The sequence below is a fragment of the Branchiostoma belcheri genome, unplaced genomic scaffold, assembly GCF_001625305.1.
Source record: "Branchiostoma belcheri isolate BF01 breed outbred unplaced genomic scaffold, Haploidv18h27 scaffold121, whole genome shotgun sequence".
In the NCBI taxonomy this organism is placed as follows: domain Eukaryota; kingdom Metazoa; phylum Chordata; class Leptocardii; order Amphioxiformes; family Branchiostomatidae; genus Branchiostoma; species Branchiostoma belcheri.
Window position 1 is genome coordinate 666,882 of NW_017802614.1, and position 21,508 is coordinate 688,389.

Consider the following 21,508-nt stretch of genomic DNA (forward strand, 5'->3'; position numbering starts at 1 on the left):
CGCTTTCCAACAGAGGCGTTTCACCGCGGCTAATCCGCCACGCAAGGAAATTACATTGACTAGGTGTAATAACCTAACAGTGGTGTACGTAATATCAACGTTCCACATTGGAGAGCGCGAAGACGCAATAATTCTTAATCAGAACTTAATGTCTTGTTATAGTTCTACAAATATAAATTTGGCGTTGGAGTGAATGAGTAACTTTTTCAATTTCTCAAATTATTCCTAAATGATTGGCGTCCTGTCTCCTGGGAGTTATGCCGCTGGAGGATGAATCAGTTGGACTCACTTGTAACGTTCAAAGTTGGCCTTCAGAATTCTAGAAGATGCTATTTCTCTTTCTTATCCAACCAAAGCCTAATACTGAATGGCATTGAAGCAATTTTCTTCAGGGCATATTACTCCCATTGTACAGCATCGCCCGTAAAACGCACGGCCTGTTTAACCTGAAAAGGAGCCCGTGGGTTAAATAAATTGGCCAACTACTGCTCCCCTGTTCAATCGGTAACACGATATGATTTTCCTCCACCGTGAGCTTTACCGCCGGTGCTGTAAGACATTCGATACGCCGATCGAACATGACAGGTTTTGTGTGAAAAGGCCTATCTGGTCTATATTAACCACGGGGAAGTGAAGGATGGGGACGAGAGAGAAATATTATGGTTGCAACTGTGTCTGTCACGCATTAGCCGCTGGATTGATGAGCGCGGGAGGAGTTAGTTCCAGCGGGTAGGAGAGGGGGCCATTTATCTTGGGCAGCACGCGATGCGGTTTGAATGCGCCACTTCGCTCCACGCTACAACTAGCCCGCTGCGCGAATTCAACACCGCCATTTTCCCAATAAAAAAGGCAGTAACAGTCAAAGTCACAGAGGCCACGGAAGCCAGCCAAGTCCCATCGGGGAGAAGTTGTCTATATGCAGCGCATGTCTCCCAACTGTAGCGGGTCAGTGATTGACAAGGCGGCTTTGTTATCCGTGCGCGGCGTGTGGTAATGGGGAAAGCTGTCCGCATGGCAAAATGGCAGCTAAGAGGGGAAGAACGATCGATCGAGGGTTTGGAGGGATTAACGATTCATCCCTAGTACCCACAAACTCCAGGTAAAATGGCGTGGGGATGAGGTATAAGTTTTCTACTCGGTAATGCGCACAGCACTCTGATGGCTTTAGCAAACGTACATCTGTCAAGTCGAATACTACAGCCAAGAGAAGGCGCCTCCAACCTGGAAATGCATACAGTTCAGAATTGGCTTTTGAGCGAGATCGATGGCGCCCAGTAAGTGCCTTTCGTTCCCGATACAGTGTCGTATGCTATCGTTTGGAAACTGGGCACATCTGATTGCTCCTCTGTCTGACCCCGGTAACACCTTACAAGACCGATGTCCACCTGTCCAACTCTATGAATTTATCAGTCCGTTAAACCGGTAAATCTCCCTGCTTCTCGACAGGAAGATCCATTAACGGTTTAGGGCCGGACGGACCAGCGGGGTCACGAGCTGTGTGAGGGATGAAACCACATCCACAGGAACAGATCCAAACACAATCTGTGCTAAATCATTTAGAAGGTAAAAACAAACATTTCTGAGAGGAATCATTAAGGTTAAACACTATTCGACTTCAACAGTACATTATTACAATTGTGTAATTTAGTCGCTGTGTCATCAACAGCGCCGACTAGCTAACTTTTTCACTAGTTTCACCGCTAGTTTGCCTGGTCTGGAAAACTTAGTATACCAGTTGTGACGTTGTGAGCATGAGTTACGCAAGAGGACGGTCCGGGGAGACCCGGTGATTGGATTGCATGGCCGGCTGAGGTGCGATCGATGCTCTCTGTAGTCTCCATCCTGGGGACTGGGAATCACTACCGAGGGTACCTGTCATACCTGCTACACGGTCCCACGGTGGGAGAACAGATTGACTCGCAAACAAACATGACCAAACAAATCTGGAGAATTCCTGCCTCATGTCGGTTTACCCGCTCTTCCTGAGAGCAGATACATCTTTATTGCAGCAGACAATGATCTAATGTCTGGCGGCGCGCATGTCGGGGGCAGCGCGTACGGAAACCTAATCAAGTTTACACTTGCAGCGCGCGTGGGGCGGCCACTGAAACACTTCCATTACGGCCGAGCCGATCTTTTTAAAGGCATTTGGGGAATGGAGTTTCATGCATAAAGGCGCGGAGCTGTGATGCGTTGAGCGCTTTTCCCGAGGCACGAGGCATGGGCGTGCGCACGCGGACCTGAATAACCACGCACGACAGCCCCGGTATTTTCATCAGTCAAAGATGCTAACCGACGAAAGCAGACCTTTCACTTAAAGAATAACACGTCATGAAACTAAGCGAAAATCTCCCAATCTAAACATGAAAAAACAAAAGCCAAAAATTTGAATTAAATTAGATCTTCACGACATGAAATAATGTCTCCATAACTTTGGTAAAATTCCAGGCGACCTGGCATGCATATTTTGGCTGTGAACATTTTGTCCTCAAGCTACTGAGGCATTTTGCTATAGAGTAATTCTGATAACGCAGTAAAGTTTAAAGACATCTCAACTGTACTAGAACGCTGTAAGAAATGGGTGGGCCGCCGAGGCACGACTGACTCGTCACAAATGGCTGCTCATGTTCACATGTTACACACCGTGTTCTGTTGGGATACCACAATATAAGTTTCATAGTCAAATAAAACATCAGAATTCATACATGAAGTACATGGGAGAAAACGCCTACCGAGGGAAAAATGATTTGTTAACGGTCTTTTAGGTTGTGGGACTTTCTACAGGTGTCGTTTCTAGCCCCCAAGACAGGAAGGGGGCCTGGTCTGTCCACTCGTGGGTAACTGGCGAGGGGTCGCGACCCAGAAACACGGGCAGGTTAGCGTTGTCCTGTCAGGAGGTAAAGGCCAGCGCAATGCCACGAGTGTTTCTTAGAACAGAGGGCAATCTTAAATATTAGATTATGATTATTTAATGATTAAATGTAACTCACAAGTAACTTAAAAAACACATGTAACTTAAATGAAGACTATGGAAATCAGCCCACATTCATTTTCAAGACGGTTGGCGCGTATTTCCAAAATAATTCATCATTTTCCTTTCATTTCAAACTCATTTATTGATCAGTTTTGTATTCTTAGGTCTGCACAGTCGGCGTCTCAAATTTTACATCTTTTCTATTTATTCTGAAACACAGCTTACGTATACGTTGCAATTGATACCAACATTTGCTGTAATGGAAAAGCATAAGCATAAGGAGTGGGGATACAGTATACTCTTTTTGCTGATTGATGATGATTTGGAGGTAGCTATTACATATGCACATTTGGTATGGAGAACAACTAGATTCCAGATCTGGTTTTATGTTTCCCATCGCACTTTTTCAGTTGAAGATGCTGTGAACGATCCCTAATGATAGTACCTTACCCCCCTTGATGATCAGCTACATCCGGGGAATCCGTTGCAAGCCCATAATGCTCTAACCTGGCTTTCCGTCTCCGGTCCTGTCCGGTGATCAGTCTCAGGACGGAGACGAATCACTGTTTACCCTGCTAATGAATCCTTACTTAATGGCGCGCGATGGGGAGATGCGCCGGTCTCCAAAGGTCCTGACTTGCATATCAAACGTAGGGCACCTTCATGCCACACTGCGGCAGAGCCCCTGCCTCTCACTAGCGCAGCCTGAATACGTGGCGACAAATCGGAATGGCACTTCGAAGCTAGAGTTTTCAAACACGGGTATGAAAGAAATGCTTTCTGTGTCATGGAATATCAACGATTTGAACGCCGCCCTTGGTGTTGTCCTGAAGTGCTCTTTTTTTTAATTTCGCAAAACGTCTCGGTGCTTCACTCGTTATAGCGAGGTCTGAAAATTTCTATTTAGGTAGAGGATATTGAGCCTCAGGCTTCAAGTCGTGCTTTGGGTGATCAGTCTGACGGATCCTGGCAAAACCCTCTACCAAAGAAAACTTCACATTGATTCAAATACTAGTTTGACGGAAGTAACATAGAACGCATAGTTTTGTGTCGTGTTTCTTCCAGTTTGTATACAGTTCGAGTGATTTGCGTCTTGATGACATGAGTTCTGTTTTTGAGGGTAGATCTGAACAGGAAAAGTTCCCCTCTGCCGTCCTCGTCCCGCCGCCCAGAGTGAAGCTCCCGGAGTCGCTGCCAGTGACAGACACGGTCACACCCTGACGTGTTCGATAACCCAATCCCGCTGTCCGACATGATTCTCGTCCACAAGGTCCTGCCCTTGCGCCTGTCAGCCCGCGTCTCCCCGCACATCAGTCACGTCAGCCGCCCGCGATCCCCCGGATAACGTCGGCTGACCGGCTTTAACAGCGAGCTGTCAGAGCTACGGGCCTCTTCCCAGAGTTTCTCTAACCTCTGTACACAAAGGAGAGACAGAACAATATTCACAGCTCCCACCGAAATTGAATGTTCTGCGTGTAAACTTTCGGCTGAGTATCAATGCGCTACGACTGTACACATTGTTCTGTCGCTGCCTCTGCGTCTGTAACTATCATTTATCTTGCTGTGCCCGTAAAATCCCAGGGTGTTAAAAAATAAGTATGTTATTTCGTTCTTGTGCCATAGTCACTTCCCTCGGGGACCATAACTATGTTTAGATCTGAGCTAAACAACATAAATTGTTCTTGTTCTTGCCCCTCAACATCTGGCATCAGATCAACATTTCAGGACTGGGAAATATACTGTGCAATGTGAAGAGAATCAAGCTATATATATAAATGTTTTCAAAGCACAAACAGAGAAAGTACCTATCAGCTATCACTGTTTTGAACTGAAAACGTACATTAATTGCTGTGCATGTGCTTGCACTCAAATCCACTTGTGACAAGACTAGCCTTGACACCTGCCCCTGCACAAGCTCGGATTTCCGGACCTGGGTGTCGGACTGACACACTTGTGGTCCCGAGGTTCGGTTTAGTATGTATTGAGTTTCTGTTGTCAATGGCCCATCCCGTTCGTGACCTGGTTACAAGCTGGTAGAAGATGAAGTCATATATATGTACCCAAGGCCAGGTCCATTCTGCACATTGTTTGATCGTAATCGTTTATCCACATGTCTTTTTGCATTATTACATTACTCCCTGCAAGTCGGCAAATGTGAAGATTCAGAACAGTTAGGAATAAACCCAGCCACTTTGGCCCTTCATCTATCACAAGAGAAAACATTTGCCAAGATGAAGTTTCGACTGAGGCACCGGTCAAGTACCATGACACGTGACCTTCCAGAAACGTGATCTCGGTCATGGGTCACGGGTGCCCGGAAGTCTGTATCGGCCCCCGTACAGGTTGAGATGATTTAAATACTTCTTGATACCAAAGTAATCGGCCTTAAGAATTGTAGTAAGGGGATAAGTTACCGAATAACAACAATAAATACACAAGAAAAACAGCTACTCGCTTACTCCATGGACAGAAGAAAAGTGAGGTTCACATGAAACTTTAACAGGTTCTTAGCTGCCTGGCAAGATATGCCATTATAAAACAAGTTTTTGTAGCGATTTATTTGTAGCGATTTATTTAGTGATGAAGGTGTCATGATAATGTAAGTATTTCTTCGTTAGCCCTAGCAGAAAGTATTACAACCGCCCTTGGCCTTTCCCGGCACTTACCGCATGACCGTGTGGGATTGAGCCAGGTACGGCATTCGTCTAGACGGAACTCCCTCCATTGTAAGTACGCTGGAAATGCCTTTCTCATACGCCATATGTGAGACAGCGGATAAAATATTGGTTTCCTCGGGAATTGATTTTCCTCGACATTTTAAAATGGGTCAGTGGCTGATACGGCAACTAAGTCGGAAGATTGTCACGAAGACGATTCAACCACGTAACTAACCCTCACAAATTCAATCCATCTCGCCGCCGATCGATAACATAATTTCTATATAACCGAAAGAGAGATGATCCGCTCGAATTTCTTTGTGTCGATCGTTAAAGCGAAGAGAGTGAAGAAGAAGACCTCACTCCGTCATAGCATTTTAGATAAGACACTGCCTCATGTAAATCGAAGAGAAAATATAGACTAGACACATCAAATTATTTCATTTAGAGGAAAACGCTTTTTCGCATATAGAATATTCAATGTTTCCTCTTACTAATGTGATTATGGTTCGGTTGTAACGTATCCAAAAGCTTCGTTAAAACGTTACTTTCTGTGTGAGGTTTCAATAGAGTTGGATGGTTAAGAATTTGGCGTAGATCTTGGATACCGCCGCGAATCGCCACCAATCGATTGGGTAACATGGCCGCCTGATTGTGGCTATGAACATGGCAGACAGTGACGAATGATGGGAACGAGAGAACCCATAAGCTTCGGCGCCAACTTTCTGCTGGTTTTGTCTATAGGGGCAAGAGGTCTTCTCGATAAAACCTCGACGTTTGTGATTCACTGAAATTGGTTTTCCCAAACCCTCACATTAGCCATCTCCTTGCGCCGTTTTCTAAGTCAACCACAATCATTCGTAGCCGCGCAAACTTCTGAATCAACCAGAACAAAAGATATAGATATCCAGAAAGGAGAACATCGCTCCACATTTTATCGCTAATAAAATCAATTTGTTCAACTTGAGCAGATGACAATCGCATTCGGAGCACGTAGACTTGGGCAGAATCGACGTCCGACAGATTCAGAATCTAACATGCAGAAACTACCAGGAGAAAATTTTCCAGCGTTTCAAATATTACCTCTCCCACATGTCACTTGACTGTCTCGATCACTCGAGGGAGGGAGGAAATGTAATAGAATCGTCTATCCATATCTGTGACCTGAAAAGGTGTATTAGATATCATGACTGGATTTCTGCCATATCTTATAATCTCGGACAAGGAGGTTACAATTCATTGACCGCCGGTCGGTTATTTGGGAACAGAACAACCCTATATCGATCTTCACAGCTTTAGGTGGTGGTCTTTGAAAGAACAGACGGTTATTTCCAGAACTTTGGTCATTGGACTTGCGGGGTAGGCGGTAGCTATTGGCAAACTCCAAGAAGCCTACAGTGGAGTATAATGAAATCCGCTACTTTCGTGAGGAAAATGCACTGAGCAGCAATTCTGTAGTAATGGCAATCATCCTGAGGACAGCGCTGAGAAATGCGATACCCGCGGAGAACGATACCTACTTACCCTTGAATCATTCTACGCGCATAGCTCGCCCGCTTGGCGGCAGCAAACGTGCCATGGAAAGCTTTTCCTAAGCCACCCTGCATTTGAACGGACGTCCTGTCATAAAGATTCTGGCGTTCAACATATCATCGTCAGAAGGAAACTCTCCGCTGTTTTCGTTTGATACTCGTTTGATATTCATGTCATGACATTTTTCTGTCACGTTTTAGTGATCCTAGACACCGCACAAAATGAAGTCGTTAAATGTAGAATAGCAATAATTTTATCATTTGATAGATTAGATTATAGAATAGAAGTATACAGATAAAGCTAAAAATTATGGCTGATTTTATCGATGAAATAGTTTTCAGCCCATTCTAACAATAAAACAGGATATACATGAATGAGTTTTCATTCCTTTTGCTCTAGTTTACGTTCTAGTGCAGCATTAGTTTATAAACGCAAGTGTAATTATCTTTATACGCAATGTCTGTGAAAAGAAACGCTTCTGTATTCAGATCAGCTTTCCGGTCCGGCCCTCGGCAGCCGCCAACGAAATTCACAATTCGATTACCCGTCAGCCCATCAAATGCAGCCTTTCAGGAGAATCACCGCAGGCCATCGCGGCTCCCCCACACCGCTTATCAAACACACGAGCGGGGCAGCCGGCCGGCGATACGGAATGGGAAGTTCCGCGAAGGAAGATAGACGGCACCGGCCGGGACGTCTTGCCAAAGGAACCACGGCCAACTATTGATCAGGACAGGAGAGATAGCATTAAAATCGACATGCCCTTTGTATTACGTTTATGGCCATGCACGTGATGGACTCGTTACGTTTTAATTCATAAGCTTCATACTTTATGGAGCATACAGCGTGCTTTAGGGAGTTACGTGCCAAGACGAATCTGTGCGATGCGCATTTTTCTCCAAGGCTTCGTCAAGCCTGACAGCATCTCTCTAGATCTCTCCATGCCCCGCAGTCTTCCAAGACTAATGCAGGATTGTGCTTCATAAAAATGTAATGTTTCAGAGGTACACTATTCCGTATGATTGGTACGTAATTTTTGCGTGGTAAAGTGAACATGGCCCCCATTTTCAGCAGCTCGCGGCCCGCGCAAGTGGCTGAGTACAGCGCCCGCTCGGCGTGTAAGATTTCTCCGACAATAGTGATTACGCACCATGTCGTGGAGGCAATCGATTTTCCATCATCCTTTTATCTCTATTAAAACATGTATTATTTATCCCCCTGACATCTGTGGGAGTTTGGTCGTGAATAACTCGGCGGGAGTTCTGCCAGCGGAGGGCGAACAGTCAGCCCAGCAGAGCTGCTCGAACACCGCGCTCTTTCAAGCTATTCAAAATGCCAAAGGCCTGATACTAGTGATAGTCTTTTATCCACCACTGCCTACGCAATAGTCGGATTCTCTGCAACAACGTTAACTGTACGTGATAATCAATAATAGATTATGAAGATCTATCTGCAATGTTCGCAGCCAGATCGGCAACCGACAATGCAAAACCTACTGATCGCTTTATGAAGCTAAAATTAACATATCGAACTGCAATCACAAAGACGGTCCTTCAAGCGAATCAGGTTGACAACTAAATACGGCTAAATACGGAAAGTCTGAAGGGCTGCCATTTCATACAGGTAATTATCCGATAAAAACATTTACCTTTGGGAATTCCAAGAATTGGACGCTAAAAGCAACCCTCTCGTGGTGGACAAAAATATCAAGCAAAACAAGTGTGGTCTTGTTGTAGTAAATGAAGGATTGTCTGGAGGGACCTGCGTATATTTTGGGCTGCCCGATATCTGCATTCCAAACCGTAAGTCGGTTCATCGCCGTTTCGTTCTGCACAGTTTTACGAGCGGGAGAAATAAAGTAGGCGATCGCCGACGGCCTGTCTCCCCTTAACAAATGGAAGAGGAGAAATGTAGCGTGTTATTGAACCTTGCCGCTGAATAAGGGGCCATTGCACACAAGGAACGGCACATCCTCGGGTTTATGTACAGAAAGGCGTGCTCAGAAATATCTGGGCGTCATTGTAGCAACAGTCCACAAAAGGTATTACCCACACGAACTCACGACTCAGCATTTTCAGCACCAAATTCTCACCAGTTCTCTTCTTCTACACGCCAGAAGTTCCTCAACCTCAGGAATCGATATGAGGTGGGAAAAGGCTGGCGGCATCATCAAGAGTAGAATTCAATATCAGTTGCAATAAATTGAAAGGTGTATTTCGAACAATTCTTAATAATCGGAGTTGAACCAGAGTTAAGATTTTGCACTGTGTTGATTCTAGTCACACTTTATATACAGTAAAATCGTAAAGTTTCAGAAAAGCATGCCGTTTTTATTTTGTAAATCGAAAAGTGATTTTTTGCTTAAAATGATGTTGCCTGCTGCAAACGCCATCTCTATCAGAAAACACAGTCAGATCAGAACTACATGAGTGAATTGACTGGTAATTCAAATTTGTTCAGCTTTAATCATGTCGATTGTACTTGTGTCGACTTCTCTTTCCCTTAGAGCACTACAATTAAGTCTTAATTGGTTCATACCTATGCGCTTTTATTACCATCAACAATTGGAGTTAAATGAATCATGTGTGACGACACATATGATTCACTTTTTATCCTATGATTTATAATGGGTAATTGCTTGGAATGATGATGAAAACATCGCATATCAATGATTTGCATTTATTGCAGCCCTGGTCCTATGGCTTCCCCGCATTCATAGCTCCGGTATTTACAGCCATGTGCTTACGAGCTGTACTTTGCTTATCAATCATTTACCACATTCTATTGTATTGTTTAAAAACCATACGGGCATGCCCTATTAGCCGCCGTATGCTGTGCGCACTGCGGAGTACAAATAATTAATTGTGCTGGAAGGTTACAAAGTTGGAGCTGTGCATTATGTATGTATTACAATGGCGCCTCTTGTCTGTTGCGTGGGTAATTGATTGGTACCCAAATCCTCCAGGACACCCTGCGCAGTTTAGTTTATGATTTTAAACACTTTTCCTTTGGAATACTCATTGAAAAGGTCAATTAATCTCAATTTCACACGGCGTCTCATCTGAGTGAAACACATAAACCGAGAACGGTCGTACATACCATAATTGCCATGTTTAAGGAAATGGAAGCAATTTCACAAAGTGGGGGATTGAAATATCACAGATCTAAGTACAAATGCATAATCTTCATGATATTCGACGCAGAAGCTATTGTTTGTAGGATTGTTCATGATAGAGCCTGTCTCTTGTGTGTGGTGTATTAGTGTATCGGTAAATCGGAACCAATGCCGGGCGATGTATATAAGCATTGATGCATTATTGGTGAAATAACAGCTTCTTGTATAGTTATAACACCACCGTTTTTGTCCCTATATCCATCCAACTAATCATTCGATACGATAAAAGTTAACCTTCAAGGAACGATTTATATATTTTTCGTATCTCTGTATTTCAGATTAAAACTGGATGAAGAATAAGGTTTAAACGATGGAACCAAACCTAGAAGACCCGTCAGTCTGGCTGGTTTGTATGCACGAGGTGTGCATGGCGTAATTATGCACGTTATGGTCGTGAGAATGTGTGGTTTAACAGAATCATTACAAGGCTTTACGGGTTTTATTTCTCGCTCCCCGGGGGAAGATTGGCACGAATTACTCACAGAATGAATGATTTCGCCAGTCGCCAGTCTGCAGGAGTCTCAACATTACGACGATGCTAATGCAATTCTCAGTAATGCAGAATCTCCACTCTATCCTTCATAATTACCGGTGTGCATTTCCTACATGAACCCGTACCTTAGTCACAAGCTCATTGCTATCCCGCTGCATTCTGTTATTCAAAGTAAGCATTGGTACTTATCCAGATCTGTCAACAAATCGCACAAAACACAGCATCAACAAAGCCTTTTGTTACATAAAACTAATTTATTATATCGAACCTCCATGCAACACTCCAACGCAACCACTTCAAATCCTATGATACATTGCTCCTGTAAGAAGACAATATTTTCTAATTTTGCTGCCAACGAACGTCACGGACATATTTAACGGGAGGTCTCGTGCAGGGGTTTGGGCAGGTTTGCCTTATAGTAGCGCAACATTTAGCCATCACTTCTACAGTCACTGCGTTCTGAGCGGTAGTCGATAACATTTGCGAATATTTACATACATACATACATACATACATACATACATACATACATACATACATACATACATACATAAACATGACGAACTCTAACTGCACAGCAGTCAGTCAATACCCATTCAGACACCACAATACAAACATGCACATTAGAGCTTGATTATGTACAGGGCAGTTCTGATGGGTAGTCTATGCTGTTTTCTCTTGTGCTACTTTTTTCCGGCTTGTTTCGTACACAGTTCTGGGTATTCAGATACATCACTACGAGTAGGCAGCCATCGTAATTCTCTAGTTAATCAAACAGCAACCTTCTCATTTACATCGTTGTAGGCTTTTTAGATTGAAACCAAAACGCTGCATGATAATAAAACTGAGTCGTCATAAAACGTCACTGATGGCACTCCATGGACCTTATTCCCGTAGGATTTTACAACTCCACTCAACTGTCTAATTATGCCGACACAATAAATGAATATTTACTGCAGAGAGACAGAAAAGTGTCACTAGAGCAGAGGTGGATAAAGCTGTATAATCTGTGACATTTAGGGAGACAACATCGGCGGTAACTGTTCGCCTGAATATGTACTGGAGACGGCCGTGTCCTTGGCGAGACAGTCAAGGTTACTCCACATAGACTTAACATAGACGTTTGCAGTGCGGAGTTCACTTTTTCTACCGCTGCTTCTTGATTCTTGATCGTCTTCTACTGGCTACTTGACTCCCTCCGCGACCAGCGAGACGTTTTGCGAATTCTCTCCACACTTCTGAGCAGTGCGGCGAGAAATAAGGACATCTTCCACGGAGTGCGGGCAGGTCATGCATACAGCGACTGGAGTCGACGTGATCAAACGGTGCTTACAATGTGATCTGCATTCCGATGTCTTCTCACGGCTGTGGAGGTACCAGCGCGAGGCTGAACTCTCGGCACGCTCTACTCTCTGTAAGGAGGTAAAAATGACAAGAAGGTCAACTCCGTATGACTGCAGGGAGGCAGAGGATGCAGAAAATGGAAAAATCGATAATTTCCTCTATCATTTAGTAATGGGATCAGCCTTTACTCAGGCGGGGTCACCTCACACTAACATGTAATCTAATCAAGGAAGGTTCAGTTTTCGGTGGTCGCGGAGGATGAGATGCGGTAATAACATTACACGTATACTATTGGGCGCAGCTTTGCAAGGGGGAATGTCTCCCCATCAGGAGCAAAGCGACTGCATAATTTTTGTGCTACATAAAAGAAAAGTGGATCTGGTCGTAGGAGGCAACAAGAAGAATGGGTAACATCATTGTACAATTTGACGTACGCATTGACGCATGATATTTGATATCATCAGACCAGACCGTCGCCCTAAAACGGATCACCCATAGCGATATGATGGAGTACAGTAGACATACCGACGTGGTGTAAAGGATGCCATGGGAGAATGGACCACGCCTGGTGATTGCTGACCAGAAAGTACTGCTGCTGAAAGACGAAGACACAGGTTATATAGATCTATAAGTCATAAAGTTTGATAGATATCTGTGTGGTACGTAAACCCCCCGTGTGAGTGTGGAGACATTAAAGATGAAAGATTACCCATACCTAACTATCCCCGCGATATCGCCATTCAGTGGTAGAGCGGCACACTGCTTGTGATTCAGTCGTAAAGATGAAGTAAAAATTGTAAAGCGGCTGGTGCTCTGTTGAGGCGAAGCGTGACGGTTTTTCATGGCTGATAGTGCGGCTTGCAAACTGGAGAAGCTGCCAAATACATTTCCTGAACGTGATGACCAATCTGAATGCCTGATGGTTCAATAGATCATCACAACGTGTGGTACATCCACTGTAGGGCTACCAAGCGATTACTTTGGCTATGATTTGTAGAGGGTAGGTAGGCAATGAATATAGACTAGTTTATTGAATAATCGCCACTGTTACACCAAAGACTTTGGTGACACCATTACTGATGATTCTACTTATGCTGTCTAGTACAGTGTCTACGCTGTTCAATGAGAGGTGCACAACCACCGGTTTGACAAACAGTCGTGCTAATGTATGTACTGAATGTACTGAATATGTCTCGTGAATTTTGCCGTCCCACAAACACAAAATGGGAAAATGTGGACTTTTCAACTTTACAATTATAATGTGTGCGTCTAAATGGAGGGACAGATCAGCCCATACATTAGACGTCTGTACTCACCATTATAAGGGTCATACTGTCCGACAACAGGGAAGCCCACCCCTATGTGTGTGTGGTGGTGGGTGTGCACGTGATGCTGTGGAGTGGTCCCCTTACGGTCGGCTTTCTCGCCGGACTCTGCCGGGGGCTTCTCCGAGGACGTCTCCTTCGGAGCCGGTGACGGAGGCGACTTCTGCTTGGCGGAAGGCTCTTCGTTCTTCTCCTTCCTGGGAGAGGGCTGCTGGGGGTAGTGTGAGATGGTGTGCGTCTTCTTGGGCGGGGACTGCTTGTCTGGCGAGTCCGTGCCTTTCCCCGGGGCGGGTGACATGGTGGGAGGCCGGTCGTGCGCGTTACCAGACTGACCTTTGTATGACGAGCCGAGGACTTGTTGTGGTGAACCTGCCGGGTCTCCTTGGTACCGGAACTGTGGATGGACATACGGAGCACCTGCATAGCCTATGGGGTACATTCCTCTGTAGGCCGGGTCCAGGTGCATAGCAGCATACGGGTGCATGTAGGAATACTGCGACATGTAAGGGTAGGGAACCTGGCGTGCAGAGGACCCACTGTCTCTTCTACCTTCCTGGCTTTTCCTGTCATTTGAATCCCGACCTTCCTTCAGACGACGTTCTAGATGCTTTGCAGATTGCTCAGTTTCCTTTACATCTTCCTTCGACAATAAACCTGGACTTTTCTTGCTTGGCGTTGACGATCTACTACTTTGCCCCGAGCTGGGCTCCTTGAGTTTAGCGGGTGGTTTCTCCGACTCCTTCCGGCTGCCTCCGCCGTCAGAGTGCCGCTGTTTCTGGTCGGTCCGCGGACTGTGGTTCTGCCGGGGCTGCGGATCGAGTCTGTTCTGGGAGTGTTCAGCTTTGATCTGCCGCCGGCGCTCGTCCTCCATTTTGTGCTGTTCCGCGACCCGCTGCTGGTACAGGTAGTACTGCCGCATCTCCTCCTGCTGCTGCGCGTACAGGATTCTGGGATCGAAGCCCATCGCTGCTGTACAGACAAAAGGGTAGAAAAACAAGTAGACACACTTCAAACACGCAAAATGGCAAATCATAAGACCTGCAAACGGTTCTAAAAGTGTGTTCCAAAAATGACACTTCATTGAACGTGACGTGTGACATGGTTACCTTGTGAGGATGAGGATGATGAGGATGATGATGAGGATGACGTCCTACGTGGGCCTGACTCTAGCTGTGCCTTTAGCGCAATACTCTCCCTCATGATCTGGTGATTCTCACTCTGCTTGGCTTTCAGACTGTCCGTGTCGTCAGCCCGTTTCAGCGGGGGCGGCTGGGAGGGGTAAGAAGCGGAACTGCTGGCCGGGGAAGATTCTCCATCTTTCGAGTCCTCCTTGGCTCTGGCGTCTTTAATAGGCTCTAGTTGAGGTGGGTTGGAGGCGTCCATTTGGTCAGACTCCTTCCCATCACCCTTTTCTTCACCACGGAAGTCAGAACTGCTCTTCGACCCCTCGGAGTTCTCTTTTCCTGAATCTTTGACCTTCCGGTCTTGGTCAGCCCTGAATCTTGACTGTTGTTCTTCCATGAGTTTTTCATACTGTTGCCTGTACTGTGGATCGGCGGCCGTTAAGTAATTGTGGTAGGCCGGGTCAATGCGGTACCCGTGGTATGCGAGATACTGATAGTGAGGATACTGTGCATAGCCCGGATGCTGTGATTGTCGTTGCTGCTGCTGAGGAGACTGTCGGAGCTTCTCCTGCTTATCTGGGGATGTTGTCGACTCTCGGGAGGAGGCCGAACTCGGCCGTGATTTCTTATGATCCGGCTCTTGTGTTCTTGAATGCATGTCGGTATCAGCACATCCTTCTGCCTCTCGTTTTAGTGGATTGTGTAAGGACGCAGTGGCACTGGTCGCAGTGTGAGATGCTCTAATAGAAGCGTAGTGAGACTGAAAACCTGAAGATATTTCAGCATCATCGTCAGTCTTGACGGAGTTTTGATTGGTAGAAGCAGGCTCCCTATCTTCTACTCGCCGAGAGGTTTTAGACCTTCCACCGGATTTGTTCGGATCGTTTCCTTCATCAGATATGTCCGAGTAGGCAGGACTACCGCTCTCTGATCGCGATGATTCAAGTTGTTGTACTAGCGGCGTCTGATTGGGTGTAGATGTAGATGAATAAGAGAACTTGTTATTGTCAAACGTCCTTACGGTGGAGGGGATGCTGCTTCCTTGAGCATCACGTAACAAAACGGAACTTATCACGTCAGTTAAAGTGGTGTGGCCGTTGGGAGAGTTCGAAAGGGGAAGACCAAATTTGTCCACTTTCTGGGGAGCTATGTTATGGTTATTCTTACCAGACGATTTTTCTTCAGAGTGCTCTGTGGATAGATTACAGGGAGTATCATTTGCTTTTGATCCCTTCGTGTCTTCTTTGCTCTTCGACTCTTTTGACAGTCTGTCTTTTTCCTTATCTTTATTCTTATCCTTACTTCGTTTTTTCTGCTTGTGCTTCTTCTCCTTGAAGTTGGGAACAGATATGGTTTGGGGTGGCGGTTCTCCCATGATTGTTGGTTTGGGCTGGATAGGTTTCAGAGCTGACGTGGAGGGTGTTTTGGGGGTTGTGGAGATGGCTTGTATCCCTGAAGCGGCTACGTTTGAAGAGGAGAATGAGGGGATTGCTATCAGGTGGGGGACTGCTGGAGCGGGAGCGATAGGCCGAGCCGCTTTAGTCTTGCCGGCGGTTCTCTCACTCTTGGATGACCCCGCACTACCGGGCGATCTCTTTGATTTCTCTTTGTCGTTTCCTGTCTTGGATTTTTCCACAAACCCGGTAACGTCTCTGTCCGTGTGCGCCGTGGTGCTCTGAATGACCGAGGTTTGCTGCGCCATGAGGTGCTGCTGCTGGGGGAGTTGGAACACGTTGACGTTTGGGGGCGCAGTGGGTGACCCAACGCTGGAGGAGTCTTTCCCGTCCATGGAATTTACGTTCGCACTTGGAATCCCTCTTGGATCCGCCTGTCTATTGAGAATCGCTCCGTGGCGAGCAGGATGTGCTCCGATGAACGATGATAACGCCTCCGCGCCGTGCTGAAAGCCGTTCTGTACGCCGGGGTGCTGATCCAGCTTGGACTTGTCCCGACCATCCGGCCCACCAGAGTTACTCCGGCCCTGGCTGCGAGGACCTCTTCCTCTGGCAAAGAAGTCAAACTTACCCTTTCCTGAAGAAGCAGCCGTTTTAGCTGTTGGCTTCTCAGTAGGGAAACTAACTCCTGGAAAATCGTATTCACTGGCTGCTTCAGCCTTGATCTTTAACAAGCTCTCCGATTCCTTCAGCTGTATGTTATCTTGCTCTTTCCTCTTTAGACTGTCGAGCTTCTCTAAGCTGTCCAGGACTTTGTTGGGCATCTCGTCTTCTCTCTTGGTCAGGTCGGTCGGCCCCAGGTTCTGCCGCTCCCTGTCGGCCAGTTCTCTCAGTTTATCCGGAATGGCGACCATACACTGCTGTAGGAGCTTCTCTTCTTTAATCAGAGAGCTCAGGGCGGATGGAGCCGCAGCAGTTGTACTGTTTTCTTTGCGGTTTTCTGGTGCCGTCTTTGTGTCCTCCAGATGAGCATGTGCCTGATGATATCTCAAGCCATTGATGTGTTTGTACTTTTTGTTACAGTTCACGTGAGGACACTCTATCAGGGCTGGTGCGGGCCCCTCGCTCTGTGGTGTAGGGGTACTTCTTGAATTTGCCCTCATCCGCTTGGCAGGCTTGACTTCGTCCGTGCTTGAGACCGACTCCCCGTCAGTAGACGACTTGGCCTTACGTTTGGTACCCGGCGGCGTGTCAGGCTTCCCGTCGTCGTCCTTGGTGGGGGTTTTGTTGCTCCCCTTCCGCCCAGTCTTCCCCGTGCCGTTGCTCCCGTTCCCGTTGTTGTTGCGCAGCTTGCTGTGGATGGAGGAGCGGGTCTCGGTGAAGTTGCTCATGTCCTCGCCGGACGTGTTGTTGTTACGGGCACGTTTCCCACGGCTGGTCTTGGCCGGAGGGGGCGGCGGCGGCTTGGATTCGATATCGCTCGTGGGAGACTCGCTAAACCTGGGGAAACAAGAAAGATTTCAGTATGCAAAACTGGGGAAGTAACTAAGTAAAATTGTGACATGGGAGGAAAGAAATTTTGAGAACATTTGTCTGCAACAATGACGCATATACATGCAGAGTCTTACAGTAGATTAGACACCTTGTGCTGTCTTCACTGTCTGTTAAGGTACGCTATTATCTTGTCACTTCCAATTAGCCCCCGGGCATGGATTTGGTTTAAGGATCATCATTATTGCATTAATATTTGGTCTACCGAAACGCATTGCTGTATATTTCACTTAATTGCCAGGACGTTCAAATGATTACATATTAGTTTCGTACAGAGCGTAGCTTACGAAGATCCATTTAAGATTTGATGTGATTCTTTTCTCGTGCGCTGTTTCATTGGAAGGATCATCTGTGAATATTCAATTTCTCGGCGGCGAATTCGTTTTATTATAGGGCCAATCAAATAACGTAACTCTCAGCAGCAAGTTATAACCTTCTAAACTGATTGATCGTCTACAAAAGACGAACATATATTCCACAACCGGCCGGCATCACTCCACTCGGTGTTTAGAAGCGCTGTAACACTAATCACATTTTAAGTAGCCAAGATACCTTAACGCTTTGATTATAGCGCTCTGCTGGTGATAAAGAGAAAATCCTACTTAGGAGTAAAAGGCAGTTTGTGACAGGCAATCTATGGTTACATTGCGTACGTGGTCGGAATGATAACCAGCCGTTCCCCCAGCATACTGACCATCTTCCGCGGGATTTACCGATCGCCCACGTGGTAAGGACGTCAGTTCAGCACCAAGGCCAGAACGTTAGAGATACGAAATTAGATTTCCGGATTTTCTCTACTTGGTCAGGATCCTTGCCTGTGCCTGAACCTTATCTAGCCAGACCGACGCGGCATTCTCCCACCCCGTCACCATGATTGCTATCCAAGCCCTCGGTACCGGCCAATCAATAACTAGATTGAACTCTTCTATAGGATTTATGGTTTGTTTGTGTTGCATCTGTGTGTGCTTTATAACGAAAAAGTCAAGCAGTGAAAGCTCAGAAAGACATTCGTACCAAATAAGTGACAACTAAAGACGCGAAAACTCAGGTGCTGATGAAGACTAACTCACCTGGGTGGAGCCCAGTCATGTTTGCTGCAGTCCAGCAGGGTTCCCACATACGTCTTGTTCCGCCAGGTAACGTTCACCACCAGAACACCTGTTAGGGAAAACGGAGAGCTAGTTGAAAATACAAGTCAAGCGTCCATAACTCCCAACCCAAACAACACTGAAGTGACCTTTTCACAGCCAGGGTGTATGACAGTATGTCAAGTCTTACATTTAAGTAATATCCTTTTTACTGTATCTTTTTTAACACCTTCCGTAGCAAAAGACTTTGAAAACCATCAAATGCTACGTAGCCGAAGATCTGAGCCCGACTTAGCAGACGACGATAATAATGCTTGATCCTGGATCACATGTCCATGTTACCTTATAACTGTGAACCGAATGTTATGATTATGAAAATGCTCAGTGCAGCACAATGATAGTGTTGCTCTCTGGGTCGAGCCATCGGAGCGATCAGGTCATCAGTGATACCCGAAACACTGCCTGCCTGTGAAAATGTTGTGGACACGATGGTGCCCTGTATGTGAAATCCATCTTTTATCCACTCCATTATATTTGAGACTGCCCTGTGGTGCAGGAATTAAACATCCTACATAAAAAGAAAACAGGCTTCGCTTCCTGACGGTTACATTACGAGCCCTGCCCATGACTGTTGAATTGTTGGTGTGTTTGATGTCCCTCTCACCACCACTGCCGCTGTTACACGTCACCCCAGGGACTCCCCAGCCGAGAGAAACATTTCTGCTAAAACCTGAAGGTCAAAGGAACATAACGACTTCCTCGTTTTCTCATGTCCGCTCGCACCGCCGGGGTAACGAACCTTTCCAGTGAGAGGTCAGCCCACCCCGGACCACAGGGCAAATTACTGCGATGATTTGGCGGCACCAGCTTTTAGTGGCAGCCCCTGTCAGGCACGGATGAGCGCACGGCCACTAGAAATAAAGGGTTATGTTCTACACCGGCCCGATTTACGGGCAACGGAACAGACGGATTTAACACAGGAGAACAGAGCGGGCACAGCGGTGGTGGAGGTGTAAAAAAAAGGAAAATCGATTTCGAAGCGTCAACTGGGTTGGTCCCGACAGGATCTCACTCATTAGGACGGTACATGTATCATATATATCAGCAGAAGATCTTTGAACAGACGAAGGAAGGATATATTGATATTTGCATATCGATCTCTTCATTGCACCGCTCAGTGTGCGAAAGTCAAACAGTGTTGTATGCTAGGCGATATGAAGTGTCCTCCTGTGTATAAACGCAGCTGTTACCGGTATATTTGTGAGGTTTATTGTGATTTTCTCTATGTAGAATGTTGGTTGCCTTTAATTTCACAAGAGAGCAAAGAGGTAACACTAGGTATCTGACGCCATGAGAGCCAACAGACATCCAAGACCATTTATTGATTAGATTTAGCACGACAATCGCAGCAGACGCCGTTTTAATGCCAATTTTATGTCCAGGCTACCGGCTGAGCGGGCTAATGGCACATGATTCCCGCCAGTCGAGTTGTCGGGTGATCATTCTCCCAGCTATCGACCTCCCTCCTGCCCGCTGGAGAATGTACGGGATGACTGTGCGTTTATCTCGCAGCGCGGGAACACGGGTTGGACGGAAACGACACAATTCCCTCCGCCCTTGGGTTATAATGTGCGCGCAAACACCCCGCCGCCTTTCACGACCCACTCCTGCCAGAACTATTTACGTCTACATCTCCGCAGCTCGCCAGAACCGCGCTCGAGCCGCCGGTCCGCACCGTGATTTGCACGTTAACTGGAATATTTAAAGAGCGGCGTGACCTCCGGCAACCCTGGGATAGGGGCCGACCGGGCGGGGATTAGGTAAATGGCAATGAAGATCTATTTTCGGTCGATGACACTTTATGATGCTTCCTTCCTGTTCTGGAGCCATGCAACGGTAGAGCTGAACGGCACTAAGACAATATTCAGGCCGTGACTTACGTTAGCAGACCTATCTTGCGATTGAAGCGGTGCTAAAGCACGTATACAATGTTCCGCGTTGAGCTCTATCAGGGCAGTGGCGCCCGGAGTTTGCCGTGTACGTGTGAGGACTGCTAACGGTACAGGTCCTGTCCAGGAGCGCTCATCGGCATACAGACGCCATGCTGCTAGCTGACAAATACAAAAAGTCTCATCTTCAAGAAATAACAAGACACCTAAATTAAATAAAAGCATTCTTATTTTCTTGGAACACTTGTGAATTACTCCTCAGTTTGAGCGATTGTTCTTTGGTTGGGAAAAATCTCTAGGTGTGGCTAATATCTAATATCGTGGCACTTGGACACGCCAGAATTGATCTTGCATTGGAAGGAGGGTGGTTTCGTGAAAAAGTTCTGGCCTGGATTTAAGATATGTGAACGGTTTGGCCAGCCTAAAATATGACAATCGGAACGGTTCAGGCTGTCAAAATCCTGACCAGGATATTTTGATACTATATAGGAGCTCAGAACAAAACGTTTCGCATGTGCCTGTGTTCAAACTACCCTGACACATTTTCGTTCCATTTCTAGAGAAAAGACAGTTATATCCCATCACGTCTCCTCTTGTTTTCTCTCCTCCTCGCCGCCAGTACATATCTTTATCCCAGATGACTGGGGTTTGGTTGTTACAGTGCCTATTGATTCCGGTGTCTCGCCTGGAAGGCACTGCGCGTCGATTACTTGTTGCCAGTCGATGATGTACCAAAACCTCATCAAATCCGCCAAATTAGTCATCGGCCCACAACCGCCTCGCAGACATCTCCGGGCAGACAGGCTGGCTGGCGCGGCCCCGCCTAGCCAGATCGCGCTGGAAATCCTTACAACTGGAAGGGAAGAAAAGGGCACGCGGCTCGCATGTTGATACAACTAGA

At 46.4% G+C, this 21,508-nt stretch overlaps 1 protein-coding gene across 1 annotated transcript in view; it reads right to left on the reverse strand.

The window, feature by feature from the left end:
- Positions 1-11,075: 11,075 nt before the first annotated feature.
- The window catches only part of LOC109463003 (zinc finger protein 608-like), a 32,700-nt gene continuing 22,267 nt past the window's right edge, over positions 11,076-21,508 (reverse strand). Inside the window, exons 3-7 of the mRNA XM_019759650.1 lie at positions 18,641-18,728; positions 14,608-17,519; positions 13,493-14,470; positions 12,702-12,771; positions 11,076-12,244 (exon numbers count right to left, since the gene is read on the reverse strand). Coding sequence (XP_019615209.1) covers positions 12,238-12,244; positions 12,702-12,771; positions 13,493-14,470; positions 14,608-17,519; positions 18,641-18,728 — 4,055 coding nt within the window. The 3' untranslated portion in view covers positions 11,076-12,237. The remainder of the gene's footprint in view (positions 12,245-12,701; positions 12,772-13,492; positions 14,471-14,607; positions 17,520-18,640; positions 18,729-21,508) is intronic.